This window comes from Mustela erminea, chromosome 6 (assembly GCF_009829155.1).
Source record: "Mustela erminea isolate mMusErm1 chromosome 6, mMusErm1.Pri, whole genome shotgun sequence".
In the NCBI taxonomy this organism is placed as follows: domain Eukaryota; kingdom Metazoa; phylum Chordata; class Mammalia; order Carnivora; family Mustelidae; genus Mustela; species Mustela erminea.
In genome coordinates this window covers 74,997,144-75,020,167 of record NC_045619.1, presented here as the reverse complement: position 1 = coordinate 75,020,167, position 23,024 = coordinate 74,997,144, and the positions used below count along the sequence as shown (strand labels likewise).

The window sequence follows — 23,024 nt, the reverse complement described above, 5'->3', positions numbered from 1 at the left end:
CTTGACTTAAATAATATATTTTGTTTCCTAACTACTAGTCATTTGTTTCTTGTGCCTAACCAGTTACTTATTTTAAGGCCATCACATTTCAGTTTTTTAAGAGGATTCTATCAGTTGCTACCTATTGACTAGATTTTTGTATCTATATAGCTAGACCCAGATAACCAACTAAAATTAAGTTTTATTTTTGAGTCCATAATCCATCCCAGGCAGTGTGCTTAGTGATGTCATCTGGACTATTTCTTTTAATCTTCACAACAGCTCTAAGAGGTGTCAGTGGTGTTATTATTCATATTTTCCTGATGACAAAATGGATATGTAAGAGTGGCTATTTGTGGTGGAGCTAAAATTCCAAGCAGAATAATCTTACTCGGAGTAACTATGTTATGATGCCTTACAGACTTACACCCTTTTATCTCAATTCCAGAGGTAAACACACATAAAAGAAAGTGCAAGGAAACTACATATGATTGCGGATATAGTCAGTCACTTCATTAAACTGCCCAAAGTAGTTTGGGTAACAGCTTAGTAACAGAAAAATCACTATGTTATGTTGTATTGGAATATTTAAATGTATCCCTTTATTTAGTATTAGGATTTAATTCATTATGTATATCAAAATTAAACTACTCAAATAAAAAACTCCCGAGTCAGTTTCTTACCTTGTCTTGTTTCCCTCTCTATTCCTATGAACTAATAATAAGCTGAGAGGATATCCCACAAATCTGAACCAACCTATTAGGAATCTTATAAACACCATCCCAGAAAGTTCCTTGACGACGACTCCAGGAAAACGCGTTTGAATTCCAAAACCCTGCAACAGTTCACCTCTCTCGCAGATTTACCATAGTAATATTAAAATATAAATTATAGATTGACTATATTTGACAAAAGACATTTAAAAGGCTTTTAATAATAAGAGTTTTAATTATGCAAGTTACAAAAAGATTCATCCTCAGGTTCCTTTAAGCAGCAAGGTTCTTTAATACATTTAAAATATAATTTGAATCTGAAGATTACATATCAGTGTTACCTCCTTGAAGATGGATTGAGATGTGATCAGCCTCTACTTTCTATTTAACACATTTCTGTAGCATTTTAATTACTTTATTACAGATATGTAGTACTTTAAAGTAGACTTAATTAGAAGAAGTGGTAGCATAAAATATGATTTTTTTTTAAGATTTTATTTATTTATTTGACAGAGAGAAATCACAAGTAGACGGAGAGGCAGGCAGAGAAAGAGAGAGGGAAGCAGGCTCCCCGCTGAGCAGAGAGCCCGATGCGGAACTCGATCCCAGGACCCTGAGATCATGACCTGAGCCGAAGGCAGCTGCTTAACCCACTGAGCCACCCAGGCGCCCCAAATATGATTTTGTTTTAAACTTAGATTTGTTTGCAAAGGGCAACAATATGCTAATGCATACTGCAAAGCCCTAGAAACCATGAAAAGTCTTAAAAGATTAATTTTTGGTGCTTCTGAGGATAAAGACTAAAATGAAATTTATTTTCAAATTCATGTATCTAGCAGTAGAGAGAGTCACACAATAAACTCATGTATCTTTCTATGGCATTTAAAGTTAAGAAATATAAAGCATTAATACAAATGTATTTTTTTATAAAATAAAATATAAAACTCAAGAATTTTTAAGATAAAAAAAAACAAACTTAAGAGATAATTCCAAGTTTACTATACCTGCTTCAGGCTCTATTCCACTCTTTCGGCAGTATGAGGATATTCTCCCCTCTCTTAAGTATACTTTCTGGTGAATCAAAAGAAAACCAAAATGTAAATGTACAGCAATCAAAAGACATGGAGTGGCTGAATGGATAAAATCACAAAACCTAACTCTATGCAGTCTGCAAGAGACTCAACTTAGATTTAAGGACATCGACCAGAAATGAAGGGATGAGAAAAAGTATTATTATTAGAACTGATAAATGAACTCAGTATTTGTAGGACACATAATCAGCCTATTAAAAAGTTGCATTCTATAAACTAACAGTAAACTATCTGAAAAGAAACTTAAGAAAAGAATCCCATTTACAATAGCACCAAAAAATAAGATAAAACATTTAAGAATAGACGTAAGCAGGGAAGTGAAAGCCTTTTCTAGTGAAAAATATGAAACATCAATGAAAGAAATTAAAGCAAACAGACAGATGGAAAGACATCCCATGTTTATGGATTGAAAAATTAATATTGCTTAAATGTCCATACTACCCAAAGTGTTCTACAGATTTGGTGCAATCCCTACCAAAATCTTGATGGTATTTCTTAAAACAGCAAGGCACTGATATAAAATACAAGTATATATACTAATAGAACAGCATAGACAGGCCCAGAGAAAAGCCTGCAGGTATGTGGCCAACTGACCTTTGACAAGGGTGCCAGGTAGGCACAGTAGGGAAAGGATAATCTCTTTAATAAATGGTGTTGGGAAAACTGGATATATACATGAAAAAGAATGAAATTGGATCCTTAAATTACCACTCAAAAAAGTTAATTCAAAGTTGGTTAAACATAAGACCAAAACTGATAAACCTCCTAGAATAAAACAGAGAGAAAACCTTGACATTGGTCTTGGCAATGATTTCTTGGGTATGACGCCAGAAGCACAAGCAGCAAAAGCAAAAATAGACAGGTGGGATTACATCAAACTATAAAGTTCCTACACAGCAAAAGAAACCATCAGCAAAATGAAAAGGCAACCTTGGAGTGGGAGAAAATATTTGAAACTGTATTTGATAAGGGGTTAATTTCCGGAATATATAAGGAACTCCTACAACTCAATCGCAAACATACAACTGATCTCATTTTTAAAATGAGCAAAGGACTGGCACAGACATTTCTTCAAAGAAGGCATACAAATGGCCAACAGGTATATACAAAATGCTTAACATTGCTAATCATCAGGGAAATGCAAATCAAAACCACAACGAACTATCATTATCACTGCACACTTGTTAGCATGGCTATTATTAAAAAGTCAAAAAGATAACAAGTGCTGCCCAGAGTGTGAAGAAATTGGAACCCTTGTGCATAATTGGTGGGAATCTTAAATCGGTGCAGCCACTATTAAAAAAAAAAAAGAGAGAGATTCCTCAAAAAATAAAAATAAAGCAACCAAAAATCCCACTTCTGAGCATACATCCAAAAAAAATTGAAATCAGGATCTCAAAGAGATGTCTACAGCATTATTCACAACAGCCAAGATATGTCCATGGGTAATGATAAGATACTGTGCACTTAAAAATTTGTTAAGAAGGTAGATTTCATGTTAGTTGTGTGTGTGTGTTTTACCATGTGCACACATACAAAGGGACACAAAATTTGGAAGTGGTATATTTATTACCTTGATTGTTTTAATGGTAACATGAATTTATACATATGTCTGAACTCATCAAACTGTATATATCAGTTATATAGCTGTGGGTTTTTTGGTGTACCAATTTTATCTCAATAAAGCTAGAAAAAAATATACTAATAACTGAGACTTTCTTTATGGATGATCAGAAGTGTTGAAAGAGAATAAGTAAATATTGCCACCAAAGAAAACCAGAGAGTTAAGCCACTTGAAGAGATATTTATAAATAAATATGTGTAATGTTAAACTTTTTGTATTGTTTTTAAATCTAGTAAAAATTTGCCATTTTAAGAGAATCATTTGGTAAGAAAAGCAGAAAAACCACACTCTAGTACTCGTAGAAGCTTTGCTCACTACTATTTATAGCCTGCCATTATTCACATGAAATATAAAACCCGTATTTCTGAAGCATAGTAAGAAATGCTTTTAAAAAAAGAAATAATGGGTACTTAAAAATTAAAAATGAATACCTGAAGGAGATTATCTGAGTTCTTTTATTAAGAAAAAAAGTTAATCAGGAAATAGAATAGTCTCAGATCTGGTTGGGATTGTTTTTCATTGATTGTGTTACCATTAAACTTAAGTCCTTGATATTGAAGATCAGTTATTGAATGTAGTGGGCGTATTTTTGGCTGTACGTTGTGGAACCAGTGCCATGCTATCTTTGTAGGGTGTGAGCATGCCACTTACTCTATTCTCTTGATCAGTCTATAAAATCACAATTTTATTAGCTTCATGAGCAATTATTAGTTTCTCTTATATGGAAGAGTTGTATATATTTTTCTTGTCCATTATGGTGTTAATTCTGCTCTTCAAGAAGTTAAGTTTTGCCCTGACATATTATGCTATTGTTCTGCCATGATCTGTACAAACTTGATCCCTTTGGGTACTTTAGGTTATGAAGAAGTATTATTGGTAATCAGTAGACTTGTTCTTGCACCCAATTTTTCTGTGATGCTAATTTTTTATGATTCTATGATACATAGATACAGATATATATAGATATAGATACATAGGTATACATACATCTATAAATACTCAATGATTTTTACAGAAGTAAACCAAAGTCGTCTTGATTACTATCTCCTAAGAGTACCATAATGCTTACTTATTTCTAGATATGACCTGCATACTAATATATATTAAAAATCATAAAAATTATTATTTTTTAAAGATTTTATTTATTTATTTGGCAGACAGAGATCACAAGTAGGCAGAGAGGCAGGCAAAGAGAGGGGGAAGCAGGCTCCCTGCTGAGCAGAGAGCCTGATGCCAGGCTTGATCCCAGGACCCTGGGATCACAACCCCAGCCAAAGGCTGCTAATGTTGAGCCACCCAGGTGCCCCCAAAATTATTATTGTTGATAATATAACAATATAATTATATACATTATACATAGATATTATTATATACAACAATAATATTGTTGATAATATAATCTAGGTACTCAGAAGTAGAACACAATGGGGAAAAAATAGATAAAATAAAATATAATATTCATAAAATTCTCCTATAAATTATTGAGTATTATTTGGTGAGAACTCTGATAAACTTCAAGTACTAGAATATATTCTTATTATATACCTAATTTTTGTCTTTATTTGGTGTCCTTTTTTCCATCTTTCATCAGTTTAACAAATATTAGGAACTTGAACCATGGATATGTCAAAAAGTGCTTCTTCTGTTGCATTTGTTCTATTCACATGAAATTCACATAACAAAAGTGACCACGTTGAAGTGACATTGCGCACATTCACAGTGTTATACAACCATCACCTGTGTCTATTTCAAAACAAAAACCACTTAATGATTATTGCTACCATTCATAAACTGTATTACAGATTGAGTAGCCTGTGTGCAATTTCTTTATGAACAGTACAAAGGCTGTGATCTTGATCTTAAAGGCAAGGAAATAACATTTAGGTAGCTTAAGTAATTTACTGAAGATCATACACATAATGTTGCTTAGCCAGGATTTCTGTTTCTGCAAGCTATATCCATTCTTTTGTATTAAATGTACCTGCATCCAGCTTGCCTATTAGTAGGGAATGAATTTCTAAGGCAGGTAGGCATGTCCGTGTGCTGGCATGCGCCTATTTTGCTATTGTTCTAGTGTGCTATTTCAAAAAAAATGCATTATTTGAGAGCATTATTTGGATAATACAGACTCCTAACATACGTTTAAATATTTTCTTGAGATTAAAGGTTTGTTGACTGTTGGGATTATATGTAGCAAACATCGCATACAGAGGAACTGTCTTATTTTCTGTGGTATTCTTTATCGTTTCATTGCTTTAGATACGCCTCTTCTGTAAAAGACGGTTCCCAGTATTTTGTGCTCCTGATTGTGACGGATGGTGTTATCTCGGATATGGCTCAAACCAAGGAGTCCATAGTCAATGTGAGTAGGGGTCATTGAGTTTGGGGCTGGCTAAGTGACAGCATGGTGCTTTTTTAGGTTGAATAAGCAGAGTTTACTTAGGTTGATTTAATAGTGAAACAATATGCCCATGCCTTTGAAGCTGATTGCATTCTTAACCGTATCCAGACAACTCATATACATATGTACCATTAATCCTTAAGGACTAAGCTGAGGGGTGTGGATGATTTGTACAATTTGTACAGAGTTTTTCTTAATATTTACATTTTAGTTACAGAACTGTACTGACTGGTTTTTTTTTTTCCGATGGAACTGTCTCCATAGAACTTTTTTCTATAGAACTGAAAGGGACTGGACTAGACGCACAAACCATTCTTCTTGTCAGAATTCCTCATTATTTATTTTAAGATTATTTAATTGATTTGTCTTCTTTATAAGACTTTAATCTATAAAATCTATATTAGACTCTAGAATTATATCATATCTTGCTATTCCAAGTTTAGCAATGTTTGGCACTAAGTTGGCATTTAGTGAAAATGGGATGCATGAACGAATTACTTATCGCATCTTATTATTAATAGCATAGAGAAGATATAATTAGCTGTTTGGTGGAGGAGAAAAGTTGCGTGTGGAAAAAAATCATAGACATATTCTTAGAAAAACTATGCATAAAAAGTAGTAGCGCTAAAGGCTTACACATTCATTTGTTTGTTATTTTTTAACTAGACACATGGGTAGAATTCATCTTGGTTTTCTTTGTGTTCTGGTCAGTGGCATTGGTGTGCACTTTAAAGTAGGAACTTAACAATTTAGGCTTAAACTAGTAGGACATGATGTAGTAAGGAACCATGATTCATAATTTGATGGCCTTCATAGCTGTAGATGGGGCCATGCCAGCCGTCCATCTCTCTATTGCCAGATCTCACATTCTGACCTTTAAATTATTTAAAATTATTACATAGGGTGAGTGATATGATGGGAAAACATGCTGTTACATCAGATATTCATTATCCCTCACTATCTCGTGGCTAGTTAATAAAACAAATTAATTATTATAATAATAACTTCCTGTAATTATTATTTGTATTCACTCATTTACTATGAATTTTTGCTTTTCCTACCATTGGGTATAAATGAGATAGAGTAGGGTACTACTGTTTCACAACTGGAGTGCCTTTTTTGCCCCATTTAGCAACTAAAAGATTTTTGAGAGGAGTAAGTACATGAATAAAGTGGCCAAAGATAGCCAAAGTCAGCTTAGGAAGATGTTGGCTGAGAATAGCAAGTGAAGGCAAATGAGCAATACTTTTTTATTTTTTATATTGTCCAAGACTGGTCATTCCTGGAGAACATCCCACTGAATAAGTGTGTCTTGAGAGTTCAAAAAGAATGAGTAGAGTCGAGCATATTCTATGTTCATTTTAAATATGTTCAAACCTGTTTTAGTGAACATCTTGAAAAAATATCAAAGCAGTATATTATTTTCTTCTCAAACCTCATTTCTTAACTCAATTTCTTAATTGTGAACTAATTGTATATTCTCTTTGAAGGCTTCAAAACTTCCAATGTCAATAATTATAGTAGGTGTTGGACCAGCAGAATTTGATGGTGAGTAATAGATTTTCAGTAGTATTCCTTGGTTTATTTACTCTGATTCATTATGCTCTAAGATTCCTATCACTCTTGTATATAAGTGTGAATATGAACATGGATATGTATATAATGTCCATGTACCTATAGACATAGGTATCTCATGATGAAGTCTATTAAGTTGAGCAAATGAAAATACTGTCTTCTGAGAAGGACATTATCTATCTGGTACAGATTAATTCAACATGTAGCTTTCTGTTCCATTTGTGATAGTTTGCATCTCAAAATAATATGTTTTATGGCTGACAGCTTGATAGATTGAGTTGTTCACAAGGCAGAGTTCACTCTGGGTTCACTAAAAACCTTTGAGGATGAACCCTAAATTTATAAACCATTAGGTTGTGAAGAGAGGTGTTAACACACAAGCATAATGTGCTACTTGAATGGTTTTTCAGACACTGGCTAGTTGATAGACATTAGCTTTATAAATATATAAGTTCTGTCAAATGAAAGAGCAAAGTAAAATGAAAATGGAACTGACCATCTGAGATTTAATGACACTTTATAAAATTATGCTAAATTGAGTGACTAGGTAGTTCTGAGTTTGGGCTTAGGCCTCGATCAGATACCAATTAAGTGACAGGTGTTTGTGTAGCTAGTGATCTGGGTAAACTTCTTTAAGGATAATCTATTCCCAGTCACCTGGTGAATTCCTGTAAGAGAGAACTCTGTGGTGACTTCATGATCACCTAGCATTCACCTGCTTCAGGTGTTTTGACTTTAACAATGACAGTTCGTTTAGCTTGGGGCTTTGGAAATGAGAATAACTTTAGAATATTTGGAACAACCTTTGGTACATTAGAGGTTAATTTAGGCACATACATGTTAATTATACTACAATCATCACTGGGATCATTCTCATTGAACCACCAGCTCCTCCTCCATAAGGATAGTGTAGATCTGCCAATCTTAGCACCACAGGGACAGTTGTTACATAGTTGTTACATTGTTACATTGCTAACCCTGGAAATCTTCCTTTGCTTTCATGCTTGGTTGGTCATGCTTTGCACCATTAGAATCTTCCCATGTCTAAAGTAAAAGTCATTTAGCACTGACTACTGCTGTTTCTGCTAATATTTTCTCAGCCTCTGAATATTCAAATTGTTCACATTGTACTTCAGGCATGGATTTGAGACAACCTCTCTGGAGTCAGGAAAGCTAAGAGACATCTTTCTTGTTAATGCTTTGTGTACTTGATCATCTGCATTGATCAGTGACAGACCGTGATTCTGGAACTTCACTGATGGCTAGGGTAAACTGACTCATGCCTTCTTCTTCGGTTACTAATTTGCTTTTGCCTCAGGATGCACCTCTCACTAGGTATTTCCTAGTCTCCACAAATCCTGGAGACTAGATATATGACCTAACCTGTCACTCATTCCTCAAGCCTGCACACATCATATACAAATACAGAGCCACTGACTCTTCCTGGTGTCTATTTCTGCTCGTATATTTCTATTCAGAGCAGCAGGCACTACCCTCATCCAACTGTCAAAGCCGTTTATTCTCTTCATTTCTTTGGTTCCCAGTATTTACTAGGGGTTTAAGGTATAATTCATCATTTTTCCTCTCTGACTTCCCAAACTGGAAAAAAAAAATATGTAAGAATCACTCAAAGACCACAGTAAGCTTGTTATTACTAACAATGTAGTGTTTGAGAGTTTGAGTTAACCTCTGCACAGAATCAGACTTGTCACTATTTCTCTGCCAAAGTTGAATGAGATCAGCTTTATCACCAGGCCTCTTCCCTACAAGGGCAGAGCCTGGGCTATTAATCATGCCACAGGGAGAAATTAACATTCATTTTTTTTTCCTATGGGTAGATAATTTATTTATTTTTTAATTAATTAATTAATTTATTATTGTTATGTGAGAAACCATACAGTACATCGTTTGTTTTTGATGTAGCGTTCCATGGTTCATTGTTTGCATATAACACCCAGTGCTCCATGCAACACATGTCCTCCTCAGTACCAATCCCCAGGCTTACCCATCCTCTTACCCCGCCCCCCAAAACCCTCAGTTTGTTTCCCAGAGTCCATAGTCTCTCATGGTTCATGTCCTACTATGGTTTCCCTCCTCCTTCATTTTTCCCTTTCTTCCCCTAATGTCCTCCATGCTATTCCTTATGTTCCACAAATAAGTGAAACCATATGATAATTGACTCTCTCTGCTCGACTTATTTCACTAGCATAATCTCCTCCAGTCCTATCCATGGTGATGCAAAAGTTAGGTGTTCATGCTTTCTGATGGCTGAGTAATATTCCGTTCAAACTGAGGATCAGCTGCTCCTAATGAGAGGGATTTCAAAGTCAGTTCTTTCTCATTTTAGTATTCCCATCAATGAGTCATTTTTCCACATGGAAAAGAGAGTGAAGATTGTAGACAAAGAGGGAAGTTGCCTTCCCAGTAGAATCCCTTCCTGAGAATTAGAGTGACACTTCCCTCTGGCAAACATGGGGACAAGGAATTAGGGTCCTGCAACAGCTGCCTTCAGTTTTCACCATGACTAAAGTTTTTAATAGAATGGAAACTCTTCCACAACAGTATTAGAAAAGTAGACTGTTCCACGAGGAAACAAAGATGCTTCTCTATTTTTCTTTCTCTCCTCTCAAAATACCTCTCTTCTCTCCATTGCTAATAAGAAAAGGACAGAATACTCATGTTTCACATAGAAGATCTGTTACTTAAATTCAGATTGTGCTGTTCTGTGACGAAGAGCCTTTCTCTTGGTACTTCCAAATCTACCATAGAGGAAGTTTATATATCACACACAGAAACCGACATAAGGAAAGATTGAGATAAAACTTGCACATTTTATCAGTTAACCACCTAAATCCAACATCTGCACACTTTTAACAAGAAAGATATTGTATGCATGGGCAAGAAAGGCAGACTTGTCATCCGTTCTTTGAAGGTAGAGGAATTTGGAATAAACAGATTAGTGAGTATTCAGATGTCTTGTTACTGTATTTTAATAAGAACAACTTAAAACTTTCTGTGTAATTTTTCCCCAATGATTTGTCACTCCTCCATAAAGCACTTTCATTGAGAAGAAAGGTTTCTCAAGGCAGAATTTCTTTATCCATAAAAGGCAAAAAGTCAAAGCAGCATCAGGTTACCTGCATTGATCTGAGTTAGTAGAAGTTGAGAAAGAGAAGAGGTTCTAATTTTATGGTGTCTCCCACAGCTAGACAGAAGTGCAATTCTCTCTCTTATAAATGTTTTTTTTTTTTTTTTCCCAAGGAGAGGAACTTGTGGGGAACTGGGGCTTACAGTCTCAGGCTCCTTGTGGCACAGATGAAAACCTGAAGGGTGAACAGCACCCTTCCACCATTTCCACATCGTGTCTTTTTTCCGTGGTTTCAAAAGTTTAGCCTCTGATTCTTGCTCCCTGCAACTTTTTAACCCAAAGGACATGCTGAAAAGTGGACCATATTTTATAGGGTCATATCCAGATACATTATTGCCTGGATAACTGTCATTTTTCTTAATTGGAATGAAACATTCACAGAGACTGATGGAGATCATAGGGGATTGTGGAAGGTGAGACCCAGATTATCAACAAATTTTTGTTTTCTGTTAGACTAAAGGAGAATTTCCTGCAGGAAAGGAGAACTTGCTGGCTTTTTCACTGTTGCTGTATATTTATGTCTAAATCATATGAAAATTTTGAAAGCAAAACAAAACCAAAGGAAGGAACTATTGAAAGTATTTGAGCATAATGACATTCCTTATTTGCATTCCTAATAAGTATGGAAGAACAGATCTTTTGTAATTTTCTTCTTCTTCTTCTTCCCTTCCTCCTCCTCTTCCTTCTTGTTCCTCCTCTTCCTCTTCATCCTCTTCTTCTTAATTCCAGTTAGTTCAGATAAGGTGTACTGTTAGTTTCAGGTGTACCATATAGTGATTGAACTTGCCTGTTACACCTGATGCTCATCTGGACAGGTGCACTCCTTAATCCCCATCGCCCATTTCACCCATCCCCCTTCTGGTAACCATCAGGTTGTTCTCTTTCATTAAAAGTCTGTTTCTTGCTTTGTCTCTTTTCTCTTTTTTCCCCTTTGCTTATTTGTTTTGTGGCTCTTTCGTATTTTAAATAAGTTAATTTCCTTGTTATTGATAATATACACATTTATTAGATTATGACTTGTATATCTAAGCAAATTATTGACTGCTGGCTTTACCATTTATGAGCACTTATTTCAACCCAGACATTGGCTCATGAATATGTGTAGAAAAGTAAAATTTAAAACAATTTTTTTAACCCAGATGCATTATCTAAGCACTGAAGAAAACAATGAAAAATGTGAGGATTGTGTTCTGACTGAGCAGTAGTTTTTGGAGGGTAAAGAGGCAAACATTATAATTGCAAGTGGCCCTCTGGAGTCTGGTGAATGTCATGTGCATACAAAATGAATTATCAGTAATAGAATTATACTTTAAACACAAATTAGCATTCCTCATGTAATTAATTATTTAGAGAATTCTCACTGAAAGCTTAATAAACTCTGGAAAATGTTCTTAACTGCAACATAACATTACTTTATTACCAGCTGTCCATTTGTATCACAGCATTCACAAATATCAGTCTATATAATGTTGAAATTATTGTTCAACCTATACACACAAAAAATCACAGTTCAAGAAGTCATACTTTATCCAAACAACGTAGGGCAGAGCAAATCCCTCTCTGATTTAAAATCCATTAATAAGGTAGAAGTTGGGTGATACGAATACATAGCTTTGTTGTAGTTTCAATGAGAATAAAGTTCAAATTGTTACTGGAAATTCTGTGATTAGTGCGCCAAGATTCTTAAATGACAAGACAAAGAGAATTTAATGGATTAGCATCACTTGCCCATTCAGTCACATAAGCACATAACCAGAACTGAGAACCTCTAGGATGGGGAGTTATACCCACACTGGCTCATGTCTTTCAAAGGATCACATGGGAGTTTGGCTAGCTTTCTTCAGTTATAAAATTTACACTCAGTTAAGTTTTGTGGCAGAATGGGGAATCAACAAGCTTTCTGCCTTGACACAGGACACGTTGCTACTTCATACATCTTGATTTCCTATTGCCTACAGTGTTTAAGTACATGGTTGAAATGCACTGGATAAATGGTCTTACTTTATTTTCAAGCGATGGTTGAATTGGATGGAGATGATGTAAGAGTTTCCTCCAGGGGAAAATATGCTGAAAGAGACATTGTACAGGTAAGAAATTTAATGGAAACTATTTGTTTAGTTCATTGTGAGGAACCTGTCAGCTCTGATTTGAAAATAAACAAATTACATTGAAAGCAGGACCCTCGGGTTCTCCTTAATTTAGTCAGTTGATTGTCTATGAGATGCATGGCAAGTAGGACCTAGAATAAGTACCCAGTGACTCTCTTGTATCTCAGGTGCACTATATATAAAATAGAAATGTTAATATATGTCTTTTCCTACTTTAATATTACCAGAAAATATCATTGAGGTCTTTGGTAAAATTAGAAGCTAGAAACATAGCAGACTTTTTAATGATGCTTATCTATTCATTGTTTAGCCCTCAACAAAGACTAAATATATTTTTAAGACACCTGATTACAACAGTGAATTCTGGAACACTGAAAAGAAATTTAAAAAATAAATAAAAATTGAAAAAGAAAGACAACTGATTACATTTCAATGTAATTAAATTTAGTGGTAACAAACCAAAACTAGATATTTATATATTTCTTCCTAGATTATGGTTACAAATGTGGAGAAATAGATCTTAAAATGATATATACATACAGAAATTTATATAAAAATATAAGTTACATATAACTTTAAATGTAATTATATAGAGATGATATATAATACTTACAATATTTTATATGTAATAACATAAAATAATAACAATGTATGTAGTATATGATTTATACTTGTTCAAATCGAGAAAAATACATAACTAAAACCTACTATTCTTAGAGTGAATAGAAGAGAAAAAATCAGCAGTCAATCAGTATAGTTCAAATTTATCACTGAAAGCAAGCAGTTAATGAAACTAATTGGCTACATATTAGAGTTTCCATATCTTTAAGGTTTTTACAAGGGTAAAGCAGCTGTGAAGTGCACCTTTTTAAATAGGGAAGCAAAGGTCTCAGCACATGCTATGAACGTTTTAAAGGAGCAAACAATAGATTTCAGTATTATCTTCTTAATAACAACCCATACATTCATCCAAAGTCATTAAGAGAATCCCACAGAATTCGGAATGCTACAGAATTTAGTTCAAATCCTGAATTATTCACCATGATAAAACTTGAATGAGCTTTCTAAATTTCTGTGCTCTGGCTTTGTTGTAGAGATTAAGTAAGATCATGTAGATAAAATACATTTTTGAAACAGAACTCAGTAAAAGACAACAAAAAATGATTAAAATACTTTGCAGGAGAGCTTGAAGTCCGGAATTGTGATGCCACCAACGTTGGCTTTCTTTATCAATATCCCTTTGGCTATTCGAGGTCTTTTCTGGTTCCATATCTGGGAGGGAGACAAACCATAAGTGACTCTTAATCTCACAAAACAAACTGAGGGTTGCTGGGGGGAGGGGGTTTGGGAGAAGGGGGTGGGATTATGGACATTGGGGAGGGTATGTGCTTTGGTGAGTGCTGCGAAGTGTGTAAACATGGTGATTCACGCCTGTACCCCTGGGGATAAAAATACATGTTTATTAAAAAAAAAAAAATACTTTGCAGGAGAAATATAAAATAATCTGTAAATAACTATAATAAGATTTTAAAAAGCATTGTTCTTTTTGGCAGCAACATTAAATTTTAAAATAGAAACATCTGTATGACAGTTTTTTAAAAGAAAAAAATTAAAAGTATTAAGTATGATTTAAACTTTTTAACCTTACGTTCTTGGTAGAGTAAAAAGCACACACACATGAATGATTAGGTTAAAAGCAGCTGAGAAAAGGACCATGATGATGTGGTCATTTATTTAAGTATCCCATGGTGTTTTGTTTTCATAATTAGACACATGATTATTCACCTTAACCTTATTAGCATAATTATAGGTCTAAGTAATTACACTTTATCTAAAAGCTCTTCATAATGTCTGACTCACAGTTTCCAAAAAATCAAATTACGGAAGGGAAGCATGAATTTGAAGTTCTTTGGAATGTGTTGTGTTGCTCTTGTAATGCATTTTTACAGAAGCAGTAGAGGCAACCTCATATCTCATAGCTTCATCATAATGCTTACAGGAAACTTGTTACTGTTTTCTTCTGTAGGGATAATTAAAGTTGCCCATATTGTTACGGTTTCCTTTAAGAGGAATGATCCGTTATGTTAGTGACAAGCAACAGTCATGTCTATTAGCATTTATAAAATAAAAATGTCCTTGATTGTGAAAGTATTTAGTCTCTCAGCAGATAACTACATTGGGCAGAATATTGAGATTGGACCCAGATCTGTGAAATCATAATATTGTCACTCTGCTCTCTCTTTGAGCCTTCATTTCATTATTTCTGAACTTTAAATTCTTTCATCTCTGCTCTTTTCATGATGTTGTGAGTCTCAGAGGAGTACCACATGAAAATACTTTATCACCTATCAGTATAAGGTATATATTCATATAACATGTTCCTTCTCCTTGAAAGTCAAAGTCCTTGAGACCAGTCTCCCACCGTACAGTAACACTGGGATCCCCAAAAATCCTGAAGACACCTGCGGATATAGCTAAATACTCAAGGGATTCTACCACATAAAGTTGAACTGAAAGAGTTGTTGGATCTTATAGATAACCGAATAGGAAATTAAAATGTTTTTTGTTCTTAAAGATTTTATTTATTGGACAGACAGAGATCACAAGTAGGCAGAGAGGCAGGCAGAGAGAGGGTTGGAGGAGAAGCAGGCTCCCTCCTGAGGGGAGAGCCCCCCGGGGCTCAATCCCAGACCCTAGGGTTATGACCCAAGCCAAAGGCAGAGGCTCCAACCCACTGAGCCGTCCCCAGAGAATTAGTAGCCTCTGGAATAACTGTGACATTTTGACTTACATGCCTACATTCATTTAAGGGGATTTGGTAGACCCTTTTCCAATTTCATGGAGAAGTTCCTAAATGGTGATTGGTCTTTTAACAATAGTAAGCAAGGTAACCGTTTACATAGTACATTGCGTTGAAGGAGAATTAGCATTCTCTCTCACTTCAAGTGAGGTTTTAAAAACATTCGACTATCACCAATGGGCGCAGGCTGGCTTCAGTTGGTTAAGCATCTAAGTCTTGATTTCAGCTCAGGTCATGATCTCAGGGTGGTGAGACCAAACCCCAAGTTGGACTCTGCACTGGGTGTGGAGCCTGCTTAGGATTCTCTCTTTCCCTCTATCCCTCCCCACTCTAAAAGAAATAAAAATAAAAATATTCCACCATCACAGTTTTCCAGGTTCCACCATCGATTAGAATGTTTTTAAAATGAGCTATTTTCAAGAATAGAAATACTCTTGAATATTTAGAATAGTGGGGTCACAGGAGTCCACTGTCCTGAAGGATAACACCGTCAATCTCCATCATCAGAAAATATCTAAGCCATCACAAGTGATGCTGTAAATACTGCTGGTTAAAATATTATCAGAAAATAGGATCCATTTAGGCTTTCTTACCTTTTCATTACTTCCAGTTTCTTATATGTTGAAGCAAAGCAGGTTAATGCACTGCAAATGGAACCCAAATTTTTTAAGTGGGTAAACAGAAGCTTAAGGCTGCAAATAATAACAAAAGCCAAAAGTAGCCAAGATTTAGCAGAAAGTTGAGGGTAGAAAATGGAGTTCTCATTACCGTGTCAAATCTTAAGTGGCTTCCAACTTCTTCATATAATAATAATAACTGAGTCATTTATTAACTCCTTTTGTATGCTGGGAAGACTAAGAGCTATAGTATTGCTTCACTTAATCTTTAATTGACCTTATGCAGGTATTTTGATTAGTACATTTTACAAAAAAAGAAAAAAGAAAAAGAAATTACGTTTAATTCTTCTTGTCAGTCATGTAGCTGGTAAGAAATAGAGTGAAGATTTAACCTTAAAATGTCTGATTCTAAAATTCTTACCAAAAATCATGTATAACACTGATTTAAAACCTAAACATAGCATTTAAGCATTTCTGTGACTTGACCCCAATCTTCCTCTTTAGCTGAACACACACATACACACTACTTTGTCTAGACAAATAGGACTACCAGCTGTATTTCCATCACACATTTCCATTGTTCTTGTTTTTATTTCCTCTTATTTCACCAGGAATACTCTTCTTTATCTGTGCTGATTAATATCTTACATTTTGGAAGTTCCATTATATAGCCTTGCACAAAGCCCTCTCTGCACACCTGAACTAACTTCCCCACTTCATCAATTTATTCACATACCACTTTATATCTTCCTAAAAATACTGGCCACTTTTTGCCTTGTAGTAATTTATGAATAAAGAAACTGAGGCCCAGGTAGCAACGTGTACAAAATTATTTAAGTCATAAATTGATAGATCCAAATTTCCAACAGAGTTCTGATTCCAAAACCTTTGTTCTTTCTGTTATAACACACCTACTTTCATAAAAACCAATATTCTAGTGAAGATTATTAGGATCTAATTCCCCTTTCATATTACTGAAGTGGTTCATGTCTCAGAGTTAGATCAATTTAGGTTCAAATAATGATTGATACTGGTAAGTATCTCATCTAAGTTAATTAAACTTTCCAAGTTTCAGTTTCCTCTTCTGTAAATTCAAAATATGGGTAACATGCTTATAAAAATGTAATGAGATACTGTATAAATATTTTAGCAGATGGCCTGTTACCTACCAGTTGCTCAACAAATGCATTAGTTAGTGCCAATGTTAGTTATTGTGTTTAGATGGTCTGTGGCATAGTCCAGTGCAAATTCATTTTTATGTCAGTATTTCATAGTAGCTATACCTTGACAAGGGACACTGTAGTCAGCCTTATGTGTAATTATATTCATTGCCTTAAGATTGAATTTCGTGACTCTAGTACAAACAGTAAGCAAGATGAGATCCTATTGTTGTTATTCTAAAACTTCAAAGAGTTATTTCCTTAAGTCAGTATATGTAAAGGCTTCCTATTTGTTTGTGCTATGAATTGGCCATTGTGTATAATGCAGAGTCATTTCTTCTGACTGCACACAGCTGTTGGTTGGCCTATCATTTCCTTAAAAATTATGTTTAAATCATATTTTCCATTAAAAGGAGAATAATAACCTTGAAGGCGTAGACTTGAAAATCACTAATGGAGCTCTGCACAGTAGGAACGATCAAGTAAAATTGAGCAGAACAGCAACTAAAAGTCCATTTGCCCAAACTGATTCAAAACTTGTTTTCACAAATAGGCAAAGCCAGCCATTAGAGCAGCCATGTGGAACATTTTCCTTGTACTGGATGGATGCTGAAAAAAATGTATATAGAGTATCAATGATATAGTATATTTTTACAGAATGGAATACATTTATTGGTTTTTTGTGGGGGAATGAATGTGATAAATTCGTGCAAAGTTAAAACTGACTTATTCCTGTACACTCAACACTTGAAGGGTCCGAGTTCATTTGTGGGGGCAGGCTCCACACCCAGGGAGACAAACCATAAGACACTCATCCACAAATGTGCGAGCATTATTTTGAACAGGCAGTCCCCAGGTACCGTGATCAGAAATGAATGATTTTAAAAAAAGAAAAAGACAAAAATCAGAGTAGTCTGAGAAGTTGAGTGGGAAATTGATTGTAGGAGGATATGAGCAACAGTGTTACAGAGGGCACATTAGGTCCTGACAACTGTAAGATATGACACGAAGAAGTAAAGGAAATGAAGAGTCACTTGTCATTTTCATCTCTCACTTAGGACAGGAACTTGTGACTGACTGAAGAGCTGAATGTCCCTTTGGGAAAGGTTTAGGTAATTTCAGTTAGTGAGTAGAAAGTTCTCAACATTTTTCATCTACTCCCAGCACACAGGTGGGATAAGGTATAACTCTCTATGTTAATGAGAGGTAAGGCAAGGCAAGTTATAGGCAAGGTCCCCCAGTATTCAAAGGGCAGGCAGAATCTGTTGCCCCACCGAACAAGCCTATGTTAAATGTGATATATACTTTCCTCTTCAGTTGAAAACTAAGATTTCTTTCTTACCCGTTATTTATGAAAATGTTTTAAATATGAGTAGATCTGAATGTATTATGAGAAGGGTGGTTGTGAATCTAAGTTTTGACATCCCAGAGCATCACAGCATTCTTAAAGATGAGTTTTAATTTACTTCAGTTAAAAAAAAAATAGCATCTCTCCTAGCATTTGCTGGAAAGATGAAGCAATGGGTGTTATAAAATAATGAAAAAGCCAGGAATTACTTCGCAGACAACACTGATACTGTTCTTAAGTTTGATTGAGCTAAATGAAGAAGGATATTCCTTGTATTTAATCTTTGATGTGAATGTAGCTAGAAAACTATTAAGAATATAGTTTCACAAGATGGGATCGGGAGAGAGACAAACCATAAGAGACTCTTAATCTCACAAAACAGAGGGTTGTCAGGGGCTGGGGGCAGGTAGGGGAGAGGGAGATGGGGTTATGGACATTGGGGAAGGTCTGTGCTATGGTTAGTGCTGTGAAGTGTGTAAACCTGGCGATTCACAGACCTGTACCCCTGGGGCTAATAATACAATATATGTTAATAAAAAAATAAAAAATAAAAAAATAAAATTTTTTTTAAAAAGAATATAGTTTCATAGACAGTAAACAAGTGTTGGAGAGGATGTGGAGAAAGGGGAACCCTCTTACACTGTTGGTGGGAATGCAAGTTGGTGCAACCACTTTGGAGAACAGTGTGGAGATTCCTTAAGAAATTAAAAATAGAGCCACCCTATGACCTGCAATTGCACTGCTGAGTATTTACGCCCAAGATACAGATGTAGTGAAAAGAAGGGCCATCTGTACCCAAATGTTCATAGCAGCAGTGGCCACAGTCGCTAAACTGTGGAAAGAACCAAGATGCCCTTCAACAGACGAATGGATAAAGAAGATGTGGTACATATATACGATGGAGTTTTACACCTCCATCAGAAAGGATGAATACCCAACTTTTGTAGCAACATGGACGGGACTGGAAGAGATTATGCTGAGTGAAATAAGTCAAGCAGAGAGAGTCAATTATCAAATGGTTTCACTTATTTGTGGAGCATAAGGAATAACACAGAGGACATGGGGAAGTGGAGAAGGGAAATGAGTTGGGGGAAATTGGAGGGGGAGAGGAACCATGAGAAACTGTGGACTTTGAGAAACAAACAGGGTTTGGAGAGGAGGGGGTGCAGGATTGGGAGGGGCCTGATGGTGGGTATTAAGGAGGGCACGTATTGCATGGAGCACTGGATGTGGTGCATAAACAATGAATTTTGGAACATGCCCAAAAAGTAAACTAAAAAAAAATTAAAAAATAAAAAAAAGAATATAATTTCATGGTTATATTGAAATATATACCTGTATAAGTTGAATAGTAATAGTAGTGATGATTACAACAATTACCACATATAATACATATTATGAGTCGAATACTGTTTTAAGTACTTTACATATTAACTTACTTAATATAGCAACCTAATAAAGCAGGTATTATAAATATTATTATCCTCCTTATTTATAGAAGAGTAAACGGAATGAGTGGGAAATCATTTGTCTAAGATCATGCAGCTAGTAAGTTGGAGAATCAGCCTTTGAACCTGGGCAGTCTAATTCCAGGGTTTGGGAGAATAGGGGGTAAAAGGATAAATGAGGTTAATGTCCATGGTGTGGAAGGAAAGGTAAAGAGGGAAAGAAAAACACAAGAGCAAAGTTGGGGTAAACACAGAATGGGTGGTGAGATCAACTGATTGCCAGAGGTGCTATCCCTTCCCTCCATGGATGTGTTAGCTACAGAGCTCTGAAAAACTGAACTCTTAAAAAAAAAAAAAAAAAAAAAAGTTTAAGGGATAACTGCTGTATACTAAGCATTCTAAATGTTTACTTTTAACATGCTATGCCTTTTAAAAGAATGAAGTAAGCTATAGCAGTCAGATGTCTTTTTCTCATTAATCCTCAGTCTTGTCGATTCCTGTTTTCTCACTTTTCTAATTATAGGTTCAGTGAAAAACAATAAACCCTAACTTTTTTGCACCTCTGATTTTTTGTTAAGAATGTCAAGTCTTGTCCAAAGTTAGATAACTTGACTTCACACAAGTTCACGTCCCCTTAGCTCTCTTCTCAGTTGAAGATTATATTTGCTCTATTAGTTTTTCTTACCCTTGCGTAGCTACCTTCAGGTGTAAGAGAAAGCTTTGTCACCTTTCTACTACACTTTTTTCTAAAAGCTCCGTTGAGTTTCCCTCCTGGTTAGCAGGACAGGTAAAATTATAGTCATATAGGTTGCCTCTGCCTACAGTATTTTAAAAAGAAGAGTCATTTTCTCCTCTTCCTTAAAAGAGACTGTGTTCACTACAGGAGAAGTATTACACTTGCTATTTGATTTCTTAAAATTTTGAATTGGTTTATCTGTAACAATCTGACCATCTTAAAGCCTGCTTCCTCATTATAGTTTTTTTCTGAAAGCACATCTTGTGTAGCTACTTAAATCAAAAGTCACTTTTTCAAAATAAATTTAACACAGTTATGGTATAGTAGGAGATGGGAAGGTGCTGTCTCTCTAGAGGAGGAAAAAATGATTTAATTCAAACTCCTAATTTTACACTTAGAAATTGTTCAACATTCTCAAATGTCTTCACTGTGCCTTTTCTCTAAGACCTAAATTACTGGATTCACAACATTAATGGTTCCAAGCATTTCCAGGTTGCTTCAAGAATCATCATATCTCTGAAGGGAAATTGAACTAGTGCCCTCAGATAGCACATGTTTATTAACTTAAGTAACCACTGTAAGCGAAGATAGAATCAGGCAGTTTATTGCCAGAATATTTAATGTTCAGCTGATAATGGCTCTCACGTAATTGCTTATGTAATGACAGAGCAATTATTTTTATATGACATAAAAAAAGATGATATTTCAATATGAAGTATTATCAATTCTTAGGCTGAATAATTTTTTTTTCCATTCCAAACAACAGATTAAAAAAAGAAATGGGGGATATGAGATTTGATATTTTCGTAATAAATAAAAACACTTCACATGTGTTTAGGCTTCTTCAACAATATGCACTTTCCTTTTTCCCTTGTGCTGGATACTCTTTCTGCACTGAAAGCTGATTTATACAGGTATTAACTCCACTGGCAGGAAACCGAGCCCTGAAGAGGTAAACGCTCTATCCTATTGGGAGTCAGGTGAGGTATAGAACTCAAAACCACAGAATACCTGTAGCAACATGATGGACCTTTCGGGACCAGGAGACAGAAGTTATTGGGAGAAAAAAAAAATAGAGAACAATTGCATCCCTTTTTAGATAAAGCATATACAATAGAAAGTTTCGGTCACTATAGTAGCTCACTGTTGCGCTAATGAATCAAATCTCTTGAAGATGCATAGTAATGCTTATCCATCTAACCAGTCCTCCAGGCTGCTCTGATTCTCCAGCACATGTTTCCATGTGTTGGTTTTTGTGTCTGTTAAACAGCATACTGAAGTCTCTGGAATAACTCTCTCACCTCTGTTTCAGTTCGTGCCGTTCCGGGATTATATTGACAGAAGCGGAAACCACATACTGAGCATGGCCAGATTGGCTAAAGACGTCCTCGCGGAGATCCCGGAGCAGTTCCTCTCCTACATGCGGGCCCGCGGAATCAAGCCATCCCCCGCGCCGCCCCCCTACACCCCGCCTACACACGTGTTACAGACTCAGATATGACCGTGCTCGCAACCGTCCCCGTGAACTACCCATCGCGAAGAACTGCTGAGTCAACGCTTTGCTCCTGGTGCTCTGTCGCGAACCAGGGAATGAGATACTCTTCTCGGTTTGATTTCAGCAGTCCTGGTTAATACGCTTTCTTGGATCCAAAATTAATTCTCTTTCTAAACCAAAACTGTAAATATGGTTGTTGCATGAGCAACAGAAAAATTGTTTAAATGCTTGAAGCAAAATATGGATGTCTTCTCTGAATCTATCTATCTTTCTTTCTTTCTTTCTTTCTTTTTTTTTTTTGGACAGAAACAGCTAATTTCCAATGTATTGTTGGGAAAAGCACAAACTGTTTTTAACTCAAATATTGTCCTCGACTGCTGTGTGTATAGGAAAGCAGTCTCTCTGTATCAATGTTTACACGTTACTACTTTTTAAATTTCAATACTTTTATAACTGTTCTTAAGAATAAGAGTTTTGAATATTGAATCCTCTGTCTTCTAAATTGCAATAGCTATAATCGCAAGAGCAATATCTCTTTGAATGACTGTCTGGACAAATACAATTGCAAATAAGAGAAAGGAGAGATGCTTTCATATTTCTCAGTAAGTGAATGGTCTTACGAGGCCGCATCTGCTTAGTAATGATTCCTCTGCTGTTTGCCTGGTATGGGGGTTTAAGCTTAGCAGATGTGTATTCTGTAGGAACATGCATTTTTCATGGAGCTTGGGTTCTAAATTTAGACTGCAGTCAGTTTATGTTCTGTAATTCTCAGTAGAAATAA

General features: G+C 35.5%; 1 protein-coding gene across 1 annotated transcript in view; it reads left to right on the top strand.

Annotated features, from left to right (window-relative positions):
- The window catches only part of CPNE8 (copine 8), a 211,758-nt gene extending 189,216 nt beyond the window's left edge, over positions 1 to 22,542 (top strand). Inside the window, exons 17-20 of the mRNA XM_032347726.1 lie at positions 5,667 to 5,769; positions 7,299 to 7,356; positions 12,545 to 12,618; positions 22,061 to 22,542. Of these exons, the coding sequence (XP_032203617.1) occupies positions 5,667 to 5,769; positions 7,299 to 7,356; positions 12,545 to 12,618; positions 22,061 to 22,249 (424 nt within the window). The 3' untranslated portion in view covers positions 22,250 to 22,542. The remainder of the gene's footprint in view (positions 1 to 5,666; positions 5,770 to 7,298; positions 7,357 to 12,544; positions 12,619 to 22,060) is intronic.
- Positions 22,543 to 23,024: the final 482 nt, after the last annotated feature.